Source organism: Neoarius graeffei, chromosome 9 (genome assembly GCF_027579695.1).
Source record: "Neoarius graeffei isolate fNeoGra1 chromosome 9, fNeoGra1.pri, whole genome shotgun sequence".
NCBI classification, from domain to species: Eukaryota; Metazoa; Chordata; class Actinopteri; order Siluriformes; family Ariidae; genus Neoarius; species Neoarius graeffei.
Window position 1 is genome coordinate 56744382 of NC_083577.1, and position 11618 is coordinate 56755999.

General features: G+C 40.9%; 1 protein-coding gene across 1 annotated transcript; it reads left to right on the forward strand.

Annotated features, from left to right (window-relative positions):
* Positions 1 to 918: 918 nt before the first annotated feature.
* Positions 919 to 10633, forward strand: zgc:101559 (Ras-related protein Rab-33B-like). Its single transcript, XM_060929892.1, has 2 exons — positions 919 to 1218; positions 9608 to 10633. The coding sequence occupies exons 1-2, from the start codon at positions 982 to 984 to the stop codon at positions 10046 to 10048; spliced, it is 678 nt and encodes a 225-aa protein (XP_060785875.1). The 5' UTR covers positions 919 to 981; the 3' UTR covers positions 10049 to 10633.
* Positions 10634 to 11618: the final 985 nt, after the last annotated feature.

Sequence of the window (11618 nt, forward strand, 5' to 3'; positions counted from 1 at the left end):
ATGTCTGTAGAAAGGGTGCCACGTTTTGAGTATTGAGTGTTCTGCTGTTTTCTCCCACCTTCCAAAACATGCCATTATGAGGATTAGCAATGCTAAGTAAGAGAGAGAGAAAGAGAGAGAGAGAGAGAGAGAGAGAGAGAGAGTGCCCTGAGATGGACTGTCAGTCCATTGATACCCCTTTTCCACCAAATCAGTTCCAGGGCTGGTTCGGGGCCAGTGCTGGTGCTGGTTCACAACTCGTTCAACTTGTGAGCCAGCTGAGAACCAGTTTGCTTTTCCATAGCTCGGGGTGCTAAGGGGAGCCACGTCATTACGTCACTGTATACATCAGTTACGTCACTGCATTTGCATAAACCTTGGCGCGAACATCGAAGCAACAACAACACGAAGAAGAAGAAGAAGCAACACCACCAACAACAATAATGGATGACTGCTGCTTTACTGCATCCATGATATCTCGTCGCTTATTTAAAAATGGCGACCTTTCGCGGTCTTGCTATTATTGTTGGTCTTAACAACTCCGCCCCCCTGCTGACGTAAGCGGTTCTTTCCTCTGGCCCAGCAAAGAGCTGGTGCTAGCCTGGAACCGGTTTTTCTGGCCCCAGAGCCAGTTCTTTGTCAGTGGAAACAGAAAACCCGGTTCCAAACTAAGCACTGGCCCTGAACCAGCCCTGGAACTGCTTTGTGGAAAAGGGGCATCAGTGTTTCCCAGTAGGACTGATGCAGGATCTACTGCCACCCTGACCAGGATAAAGCTGTTACTGGAGACCAGTGAATGTTTGTAGAACCTAAATGTTTTATTTTTCCAGTTTATATGTTTTTGTCACTCCAGGTTGCTGTAGCTCATTTGGTGTGTGTGTGTGTGTTAATAATTTATGCTGACAGTGATGCCTGGTCGTCCTGGTTGGTTGGAGGTGAGCTCGCGCTGAGGTCAGGTTTATCTTTGTGTTCTCGCGATACTTCACGGGAACTCGTAGTGCTATGGCAGCTGGTCCTGATCTCACTGCAGCCCGTGACAGAGACAGTCTCGGGAATGATTCGTTTCAGGACAGTTTTCAAACAAGGATATTTAAAATAATTGTCATTGGTGACTCGAATGTTGGGAAAACGTGTTTAACTTATAGGTTCTGTGAAGCTAAATTTCTTAAAAACCCAGAAGCCACAATCGGTGTTGACTTCAGAGAAAAGATCCTGGAGCTGGGGGCACAAAGCATCAAGGTAAGAAAGCGGATCCCAGCGCGAGGGCTTTATCAGGAAGGCGCATGCGCTGCAGGGCTCGGACCCTGATCAGGGATCAGTGTGCTCCGCTCTCCTTCAGCTGCTGGCCGCAGGAGACAATGGCATTCTCGAGTTCTTATCTATGAAAGGAAAATAAAATCACCGTTATAAAATGCAATATATTTATTTTTGAAAGCTCTATCAACAACAAATTACATTTCCTGACTCCCAGTGAAATGACTTGACATCTTACAAGTGAAATGTTACATTAGTCCTGTTGTACAGATACAAGGCAAGGCAAGTTTATTTATATAGCACATTTCATACACAATGGCAGTTCAGTGTGATTTACAGAAGTAAAAACAAAAACAGTAAACAATAGAGAAATAAAATTACCTAAAATAATTTTATTTTTATTCTGAAACAATTAATTAAAAGAATTAAAAGAAAATAATAAGAATTAAACAATAGTAGAAATAAAATAATAAAATGAAGTAGTAGTTCAAATAGGAGGAGAAAAAAGAAACCAGCAGAATAAAGTTAAAGTAAATTTAAAACATGCAGAGAAAGTAAAGATTATAAAAAATGTAAAGAAGACAATATTAATTATTTAACAGAAAGCATCTGAAAACAGCTTGGTCTTTAACCTAGATTTGAAGCTGCCAACAGCAGGAGCATTTTTGATGTCCTCTGGGAGTTGGTTCCATAGCTGTACTGCATAGTAGCTAAAAGCTGCTTCACCACACTTTGTTTTAACAACTGGTTTTAATAGTAAATTTTTCTGTTGCAATCTGGTAGATCTGATTGGGTTAGGCCGCTGCAACATATCAGAGAGGTAATTGGGCCCTGTACCATTTAGAGATTTGTACACCAGCAGCAATGCTTTAAAGTCAATTCTGTAGCTTACTGGAAGCCAGTGAAGGGACCTTAGAATTGGAGTAATGTGCTCTGTTCTTTTTGTTCGTGTGAGAACCCTAGCCGCTGCATTTTGAACCAGCTGAAGTCGTTTGATGGTCTTTTTTGGCAGGCCTGTGAAAAGGCCATTGCAGTAATCAACCCTACTAGAGATGAAGGCATGTATTAGTTTTTCCAGATCATTTTTTGACATAAGTCCTCTTAGTTTGGAAATGTTTTTTAGGTGATAAAATGCCGTTTTAGTGATTGCTTTCATGTGACTGTCAAAGTTTAGCTCGCTGTCAATGAAAACACCAAGATTTTTAACCATTTCTTTAGTTTTAATCCCTTTTGTGTCAAGAATAGTGGTAATCCTGAGTCTTTCATCTTTTTTTCCAAATAGAATTACTTCTGTTTTATCTGTGTTCAGCTGAAGAAAATTTTGTGACATCCAGCTATTGATTTGATCGATACACTGGTAGAGACATTCAAGGGGGGCATAATCATTAGGTAATAGAGCAAAATAAATTTGGGTGTCATCTGCATAGCAGTGATACAAAATTGAATTTTTATTGATAATTTGCCCAAGTGGGAGCATATAAAGGTTGAAAAGTAATGGTCCAAGAATCGACCCCTGGGGGACACCACAGGTCAAGGACATTGATGTTAAGGAACAATTTCCCAGGGTAACAAAGAAGCTTCTATCTTTTAAGTATGAATTTAACCAATTGATAACTTTACCAGTCAATCCAACCCAGTGTTCAAGTCGATATAGCAGTACGTTGTGATCAACAGTATCAAAAGCTGCACTGAGGTCCAGTAATACCAGGACCGATGTTTTGCCTGCATCAGTATTAAGACGTATGTCATTTATAACTTTAATCAGCGCTGTTTCAGTGCTATGATTGGCATGAAATCCTGACTGAAAATTATCAAAACGGCTGTTTGATATCAAGAAGGCAGTTAATTGATTGAAGACAATTTTTTCAAGGATTTTCCCGATGAATGGTAAATTTGATATTGGCCTGTAGTTATTTAATACTGAAGGATCCAGATTATTTTTTTTAAGTAGGGGCTTTACAACGGCTTTTTTTAGGGACACAGGAACAACGCCAGTCTCCAGGGATGTATTTATAATTTGAAGCACATGAACGTACATGAACGTACAGTACACTAAATCAATTCTGGAGGGGGAAAAAAGCATTAAAGGGGTCTGCTTACCTTCCCAGAATCCAGTTCATTGTTTTCAGTGGCGTGCACAGACATTTTGGGGGGCAAGTGCTCTGGGGGGAAAAAAGGGCACTTTTTTGCACATGTGGAACACCTTATTATAAAAGTCTGAGATTTAACCCTCCTCTTGTGTTCGGGTCGCCACTGACCCGTTTTAGTTTTTAAAGGTGTAAAACAACCACTTAATGTTAATTTATTACATCAAGGCTTTTTGACTTTGCCAGGAATCTCTAGTTGAACAAAATAGAAAAAGTTTCGCCTCTCCTCCGAAACGTTTTCAAGAATCGTCAAGCAAGTCCAGTTGCTGTCTTCAACCAACCACAGATTACTATGTACCTGGACGACTGAGTTTCTTCACAGATATGTTTCTACGCACTTTGGGATGAGATCCCTTCGACTGGTGCGGGAGTATGAGAGGACTTCCAGAAAACTGGCAGACATCTTAGCCAGAGTGGATCGTTCATTTTTGTCAACATGGAACGACCATCATTGAACAGAGGTGGGTGTCTATGACATCTTATCAGCCGCCCACAATGCAGCCATCAGCATTCTGATTCGGATTCTATGATGATCCATGAGAGAATAAATACTGGATACTCCCTAGTAGTCAGACAGAACTGAGGATGCCTTTCGGAGGAGAGGCGAAACGTTTTCAAGAATCGTCAAGCAAGTCCAGTTGCTCTCTTCAACCAACCACAGATTACTATGTACCTGGACGACTGAGTTTCTTCACAGATATAAAATAGAAAAAGAAATTTTTGTTTTCCTAAATCTGAAAATGATCTAGCAAAAAATATAATACTTATGTGCAGTTGTTTCTGTATGCGATGGGCTACTTCACGACAAAATAATTACAGCTTGGGCTTAGAGGGCAAACAATACATTTTCACTCGATTCATGTGTTACCTGGCTGGTGGGGCAGGGGAAGAGCTGACTGACTGCCCGATGTGTTGTCTGCGCTACGACAAGGCCGTGGCTTCCAGGACGCTATGCTGCTGCAACCTCACATTGAATGCACTGCACGCTTGTTCACGTGACGGAGCAAGAGAGACAGAGGTCCGGTGTGTGTGCGGAGGGGGCACACATCGGGACATTATTTTCACACACGCTTTTAATGCCGCGGCTTTTCTAAAAGATTATGTCGACATTGGCCTCAGTAAACTGTAAAAAAAAAATTCAAAAGGGCACTTTTTTGGACAGAGGGCAGAGGGGCAGGTGCTTGAGCACCACCTCGTGTCTATCTGTGCACGCCACTGGTTGTTTTTGTTTGTCAAGTTTATTTGTATAGCGCTTTTAACAATAAACATTGTCGCAAAGCAGCTTTACAGAATTTGAATGACTTACAGTGGTGCTTGAAAGTTTGTGAACCCTTTCCATATATTTCTGCATAAATATGACCTGAAACATCATCAGATTTTCACACAAGTCCTAAAAGTAGATAAAGAGAACCCAGTTAAACAAATGAAACAAAAAAAATATTATACTTGGTCATTTATTTATTGAGGAAAATGATCCAGTATTACATATCTGTGAGTGGCAAAAGTATGTGAACCTTTGCTTTCAGTATCTGGTGTGACCCCCTTGTGCAGCAATAACTGCAACTGAACGTTTCCAGTAACTGTTGATCAGTCCTGCACACCAGCTTGGAGGAATTTTAGCCCATTCCACCGTACAGAACAGCTTCAACTCTGGGATACTGGTGGGTTTCCTCACATGAACTGCTCGCTTCAGGTCCTTCCACAACATTTCGATTGGATTAAGGTCAGGACTTTGACTTGGCCATTCCAAAACATTAACTTTATTCTTGCTTAACCATTCTTTGGTGGAACAACTTATGTGCTTAGGATTGTTGTCTTGCTGCATGACCAACCATCTCTTGAGATTCAGTTCATGGACAGATGTCCTGACATTTTCCTTTAGAATTCGCTGGTATAATTCAGAATTCATTGTTCCATCAATGATTGCAAGCCGTCCTGGCCCAGATGCAGCAAAACAGATCCAAACCATGATACTACCACCACCATGTTTCACAGATGGGATAAGGTTCTTATGCTGGAATGCAGTGTTTTCCTTTCTCCAAACATAACACTTCTCAAAAATTCTATTTTGGTCTCATCCATCCACAAAACATTTTTACAATAGCCTTTCGGCTTGTCCACATGATCTTTAGCAAACTGCAGACAAGCAGCAATGTTCTTTTTGGAGAGCAGTAGCTTTCTCCTTGCAACCCTGCCATACACACCATTGTTGTTCAGTGTTCTCCTGATGGTGGACTCATGAACATTAGCCAATGTGAGAGAGGCCTTCAGTTGCTTAGAAGTTACCCTGGGTTCCTTTGTGACCTCACTGACTATTACACGCCTTGCTCTTGGAGTGATCTTTGTTGGTCCACCACTCCTGGGGAGGGTAGCAATGGTCTTGAATTTCCTCCATTTGTACACAATCTGTCTGACTGTGGATTGGTGGAGTCCAAACTCTTTAGAGATGGTTTTGTAACCTTTTCCAGCCTGATGAGCATCAACAATGCTTTTTCTGAGGTCCTCAGAAATCTCCTTTGTTCGTGCCATGATACACTTCCACAAGCGTGTTGTGAAGCTCATACTTTGATAGATGCCTGTTCTTTAAATAAAACAGGGTGCCCACTCACACCTGACTGTCATCTCATTGATTGAAAACACCTGACTCTAATTTCACCTTCAAATTAACTGCTAATCCTAGAGGTTCACATACTTTTGCCACTAACATATATGTAATATTGGATCATTTTCCTCAATAAATAAATGACCAAGTATAATATTTTTGTCTCATATGTTTAACTGGGTTCTCTTTATCTACTTGTGAAAATCTGATGATGTTTTAGGTCATATTCATGCAGAAATATAGAAAATTCTAAAGGGTTCACAAACTTTCAAGCACCACTGTAAAACATGAGCTAATTTTGTCCCTAATCTATCCCCAATGAGCAAGCCTGTGGCGACAGTGGCAAAGAAAAACTCCCTCAGACGACCCGAGGACAAAACCTCGAGAGGAACCAGACTCAAAAGGGAACCCATCCTCATTTGGGCAACAACAGACAACATGACTATAACATTAACAGTTTTAACTGTTTTCGTTGATGTTATAACTCTTCATTGATGGAAACTTGAGTGCAAAACTGTTCATGACAACTGCAGTCCTAAAGTTAGCAAGTCAACTGTCGTCCTCAGCCTTAAAAGCATTACTGTAAGTGTCCAGAGATTACATACGGGCCACTGTGTTTTGAAAGCTTGGGCCCACTACTCTCAAACTCTCTTTGTGTGCTTACCCAGCTGAATACTGAGACTTTACAAGACAGGTTTTGCTAATAAAAAAGCACACAATATGCCAAATATTTTCTTTCCAAGGCTGGTTCTGATCCCTTATAACAGAATAACCGTAAGAAGACAGAATGGATCGGTCTTATCATCATCACTGCCAAACCCAGTACGGGCTTGAGGCAAGCCATGTTTGGTTGACTTGGCCAGAATTGCAGCAGTAAGGTGGCCAGTTCTTTTCTGCGCACTCACATTCGCACCTACGGTCAATTTAGAGCCACCAGTTAACCTAACCTGCATGTCTTTGGGTGAAACCGGAGCACCCAGATGAAACCCACACAGACCCCGGGAGAACATGCAAACTCCACACAGAAAGGCCCCCCTGTCAGCCACTGGGCTTGAACCCAGAACCTTCTTGCTGTGAGGCGACAGTGCTAACCACTACACCACCGTGCCACCCAATGGATTGGTCTAAAGAATTTAAAATATAACTACTCTGACTAAATTTCTATGTTAAAATTTCTGATCTATGGCATAGGATGTCACAGCATAGTTGTGGATAGTTTTTTTTTTTTTACATAAGACAGTGGAATATTGATGGCATTGAAAATAGTGACTCGCTCCTTAACGCAGAGGTTTTGGGAAGGTTGAACTGTCCCTTCACTCCTTCCTTATCTCAGTCAGATCTGAAAAGAAAACATGGTGGATTCCCAGTGTATGTGTGTAAACGTAATCTGTTCAAAGCATTGAACTGTTTGAATGTCTGGCTTTACATAACAAATGAAGCGGATACCTTCTTTCACATAGAGCTCCATGTAAGGCAATGCTTTAGATCAGACCTGGGCATTTTCCGGCCCGCGGGCCGCATCCGGCCCTTTGGTTCATTCTGACCGGCCCGCGTAAGGTTAATTAGAAATTACAAAATAAACGTATTTTCTAATTTTACCTCATGCATGGACTGAATGTGCATTGCTTTTATTTTGAAGTTGTGTTCAACAAAAATGCAATGCGCGACATGAACATGACATGAAATCCCACGAAACCTAATCCCGCGATAACTACTTCCGTAATTTGTCCAGACCAACCACAAACTTGTACGTCATCCTTCAAATGGTCCAGCCAATCACGTAGTGTGACGTCACCAGCAGGCGCCGGAGCCCGAGCCGATCTGTAGATCTGATACCTACACCGAATCTGTCAGCTGTGCTTCGCATCTCCACCTCAGACATTCAACCTGACTTTGATGCACTCGTTAAAGACCAACAGAGACTAGATTTCTCTCACTGAACAAATAAAAAACACCAAATGAGGTGATTAGACTACAAATGTGGGCATCATTATTATAATATGATGTATCTTGCTTGATATTTGGAGCAGAAAGACAATATTGTGATGTTTTTATTGTGTTTTGGGCTGAATGTGACTGAAAAAAAGTGGTACAAACGTTCACATTTTGTTAACCATTGTTTTGGGAAATTTGATTGAATAAATGACATTTTTTGTAAGGCAACCTCATTTTTTCCATACTCTTACCAGTCTTAGCAGCTTGTAAAAACAATGATATTTATTGTTTTTTATAAAGAAATACAATTAATATTATGCAGAATTTAGTTCAGCCTTATGGTCCGGCCCTCCACAAAATTTTCTGTTTCTCATGTGGCCCCATGGAAAAAATAATTGCCCACCCCTGCTTTAGATGAACCACCATCGTAGAAATGCATGTAATGTTATCTAACTTCAGTAGTGGCAGTCAGTCGACAAACTCCTTAGCGCTCTTTAAAAAGAAAAGTGAAGGCACTGTTTACCATTCTTACAGCAGCAAATATGTAAGAGCCAAATTTCATACAACACACTTAATAAACCGCCTACATAATCACTTTAAAGTGATGCCATGCTAGTCTTTGATAACAGTGATAACTTGGTGACTCTTAAAAGTAGACGGCCTTTAAATTTCATAAAATCGGTGAAATTTAGTTCCCTCTGAAATTTGGTTATTGCAATAGGTGTTTATTTCTATAATATTTATAAAAAAAAAAAAAACGCCATTTTGTGGCTGGGAAGTTATTTAATTTGAGAGGATTCCCTCACAAATAATGTGCTTGAAATCGCTCGCTTAACGCAGTCAAGCAGACAGAGGAAGCCTATGTGCGCATGCGCACGCTTACCTTAGTCATCGTCGTCATCTTCTTCAGCTAGGGTTTTACAGCAGCTGGCATCCAGTGTTGCATTACTGCCATCTACAGGTTTACCTTGACCGTGCACTGACAGTTACATTTTTTATTGCTAAACGAACAGCTGATCACACTGAGGTGCTCACTGACTGCCAATATTTATTAGTTTGGTCCTGCGTTTCCTTTCTTTCGCAGCATAACGTCTTTTCTTCTCACTTTCTGTTACTGTAGTCTGTCTTTCACATTTCATTCGCACACTCACGTCCTCCATTTTTCTCTCCCGTTTCAAATTTGTATCCCACAATGCCTTGTGCGAACGGGGAAAGCCCACCACGTGATGCATGACGTAGTATCTTGAATTGGGTCATGGTGAAGTAGGAAAAAATAGCAGAGAATTTAGGGCCACATGGCCCTAAATTCATTAATTGTTCTATTTTAAAAAAACTAATAAAATTGGAAGCCTGTGATTCAAATTCAGTAGCTTTCGGTCCACTAAACAAAAATAATTGGGTGTCAGGGAAAATTCTTTTTATGACCTAAACTTGAAAAATCTGAAAGGCAGTCTACCTTTAACTGACCACCGGCCACCCCAGATTCTGGGAGGTGGGTTCACAGAGTAACCTCTAGACAGCAGTATTGACTAATGCACCTTTAACAGCAGGACCCAGTTTCCCCAAAGCCTTGTGAAGTTAAAATCATTGCAACTGATAGGGATGGTGAAAATCATGCTACCGTTTAACACTGAGTTTTTGATGTGAAGATTTTTAGGGAAATTGATCCAAACCGTATATTTGTTTTTAGTTACAGATTTGGGACACAGCAGGACAGGAGCGATTCAGAAAGAGTATGGTGGACCATTACTACCGCAGCGTGCACGCTGTGATCTTTGTTTATGATGTAAGCAACCTGGCAACCTTCGAAAGTCTGCCTGAGTGGATTGAGGAGTGTAGGCGCCACTCAGTCCCACTGAGCGTGCCCCACATTTTAGTAGGGAACAAATGTGACTTAGGAAGACGAGAGGTTCCCATCTCTTTGGCCCAACGACTAGCCGATAGCTACAATTTCCCCCTTTTTGAGACGTCTGCCAAAGACCCCGCTGAGAAGGAGCATGTGGACGCCATTTTCCTCACGCTGGCCCACAGGCTGAAGAATCACAAGCCTCTGAGGCTGAAACAGCCAAGTGGAAGCATTGCAACACCCCTGAATAGTGAACAGGAAGAGAAGAAGTTCTGTTTTTGCTGAGAGACTGTGGCCATGTGTAACTGATTTAAAATGATGAAATGGTCAGATGGCTGGGTTAGATTTTGAACTTTTTGCTGTTTTTATTGGAACAGAAAGGGATAGAGGGCAGGCATCATTAACTATGTGCACTTAGCAAAGGTGTTCCTTATTCTTTGAAGCCAGTGTGAGTGTTTACCAATAAATTAGTACAATGATTAAGTGGAACAACACAACAGCATTAATGAAGCAAACAATTGCAAAAGAAAATAAAATAGTTAGATTTGAATTACATTAAAATGCATTGATATTTTATTTGTACAGCGCTTTTAACAATGGACGTTGTCACAAAGCAGCTTTACAGAAATATATAAATTCAGGATATAAACTTTAAACATGCGAATTTAAAAAAAGCCTTATTAGCGTGACAAAACTACATCGTCAAACTATATGACTAGTTTTACATTGCTTTTAAGGTCTAGGGCACATGCATTCTGAGCAACTTGAATTGTGATGTTTTTGTTCAGTGTTCTTTGCCTCTTTCATGCTGTTTGTTGTCACTTATTATGACCTTTTTCCACCAAATCAGTTCCAGGGCTGGTTCGGGGCCAGTGCTTAGTTTGGAACCAAGTTTTCTGTTTCCACTGACAAAGAACTGGCTCTGGGGCCAGAAAAAATGGTTCCAGGCTAGCACCAACTCTTTGCTGGGCCAGAGGAAAGAACCGCTTACGTCGGGGGGGCGGAGTTGTTAAGACCAACAATAATAGCAAGACCGCAAAAGGTCACCATTTTTAAATAAGCGACGAGATATCATGGATGCAGTAAAGCAGCAGTCATCCATTATTATTGTTGTTGGTGTTGCTGCTTCTTCTCCGTGTTGTTGTTGCTTCGATGTTCGCGCCAAGGTTTATGCAAATGCAGCAACGTAACTGACGTATACAGTGACGTAATGACGTGGCTCCCCTTAGCACCGCGAGCTATGGAAAAGCAAACTGGTTCTCAGCTGGCTCGCAAATTGAACGAGTTGTGAACCAGCACCAGCACTGGCCCCGAACCAGCCCTGGAACTGATTTGGTGGAAAAGGGGTACCAGTGTTGTGCTGTTGTGAGTATTTAATTATTTGCAGCATTTCAGTTTCATTGTCTGAGCCATAATTCAGAGATTTTAAAGTGACATTTCAGAAGTTAAAAGGGAACCAGTACCTTCTAGATATTCATAACACTTCATAATATTCATGATCACTTTCACATTTATTTGCTGCATCTGTTCAACAAAACTTAAGAAAATCTGTTCTGATTATTTTGCATGTTTGAAGCCATCCTTACTGTGGATTTTTTAATTTTTTTGCAAATGCAGCATTGCATAGAGTTAAAAATAATATCAGCTAACACTCCATAAACAGTGCGATTTAGCAGCTTAATCATAATTGTATCAATGAATAGGACCAGCTTGCTGCTTTTACTGATTAGCGTAAAGAATGCCATTAAAGTATTCTCAGAGCTTGTACTTCATATACTTTTTTTAATCACATAGAGAAATAGATGCTTTAACAACACTTAACTACCAGCCTGACAGCTTGATATATATAACAGCT

What these genes read in the sequence shown, in the direction of transcription:
- zgc:101559 (XM_060929892.1), top strand. Translation starts at nt 982, where the DNA reads ATGGCAGCTGGTCCTGATCTCACTGCAGCCCGTGACAGAGACAGTCTC. An exon ending in TGGGGGCACAAAGCATCAAG is followed by an intron (nt 1,219 to 9,607) that starts GTAAGAAAGCGG and finishes ATTTGTTTTTAG; the next exon opens with TTACAGATTTGGGACACAGC.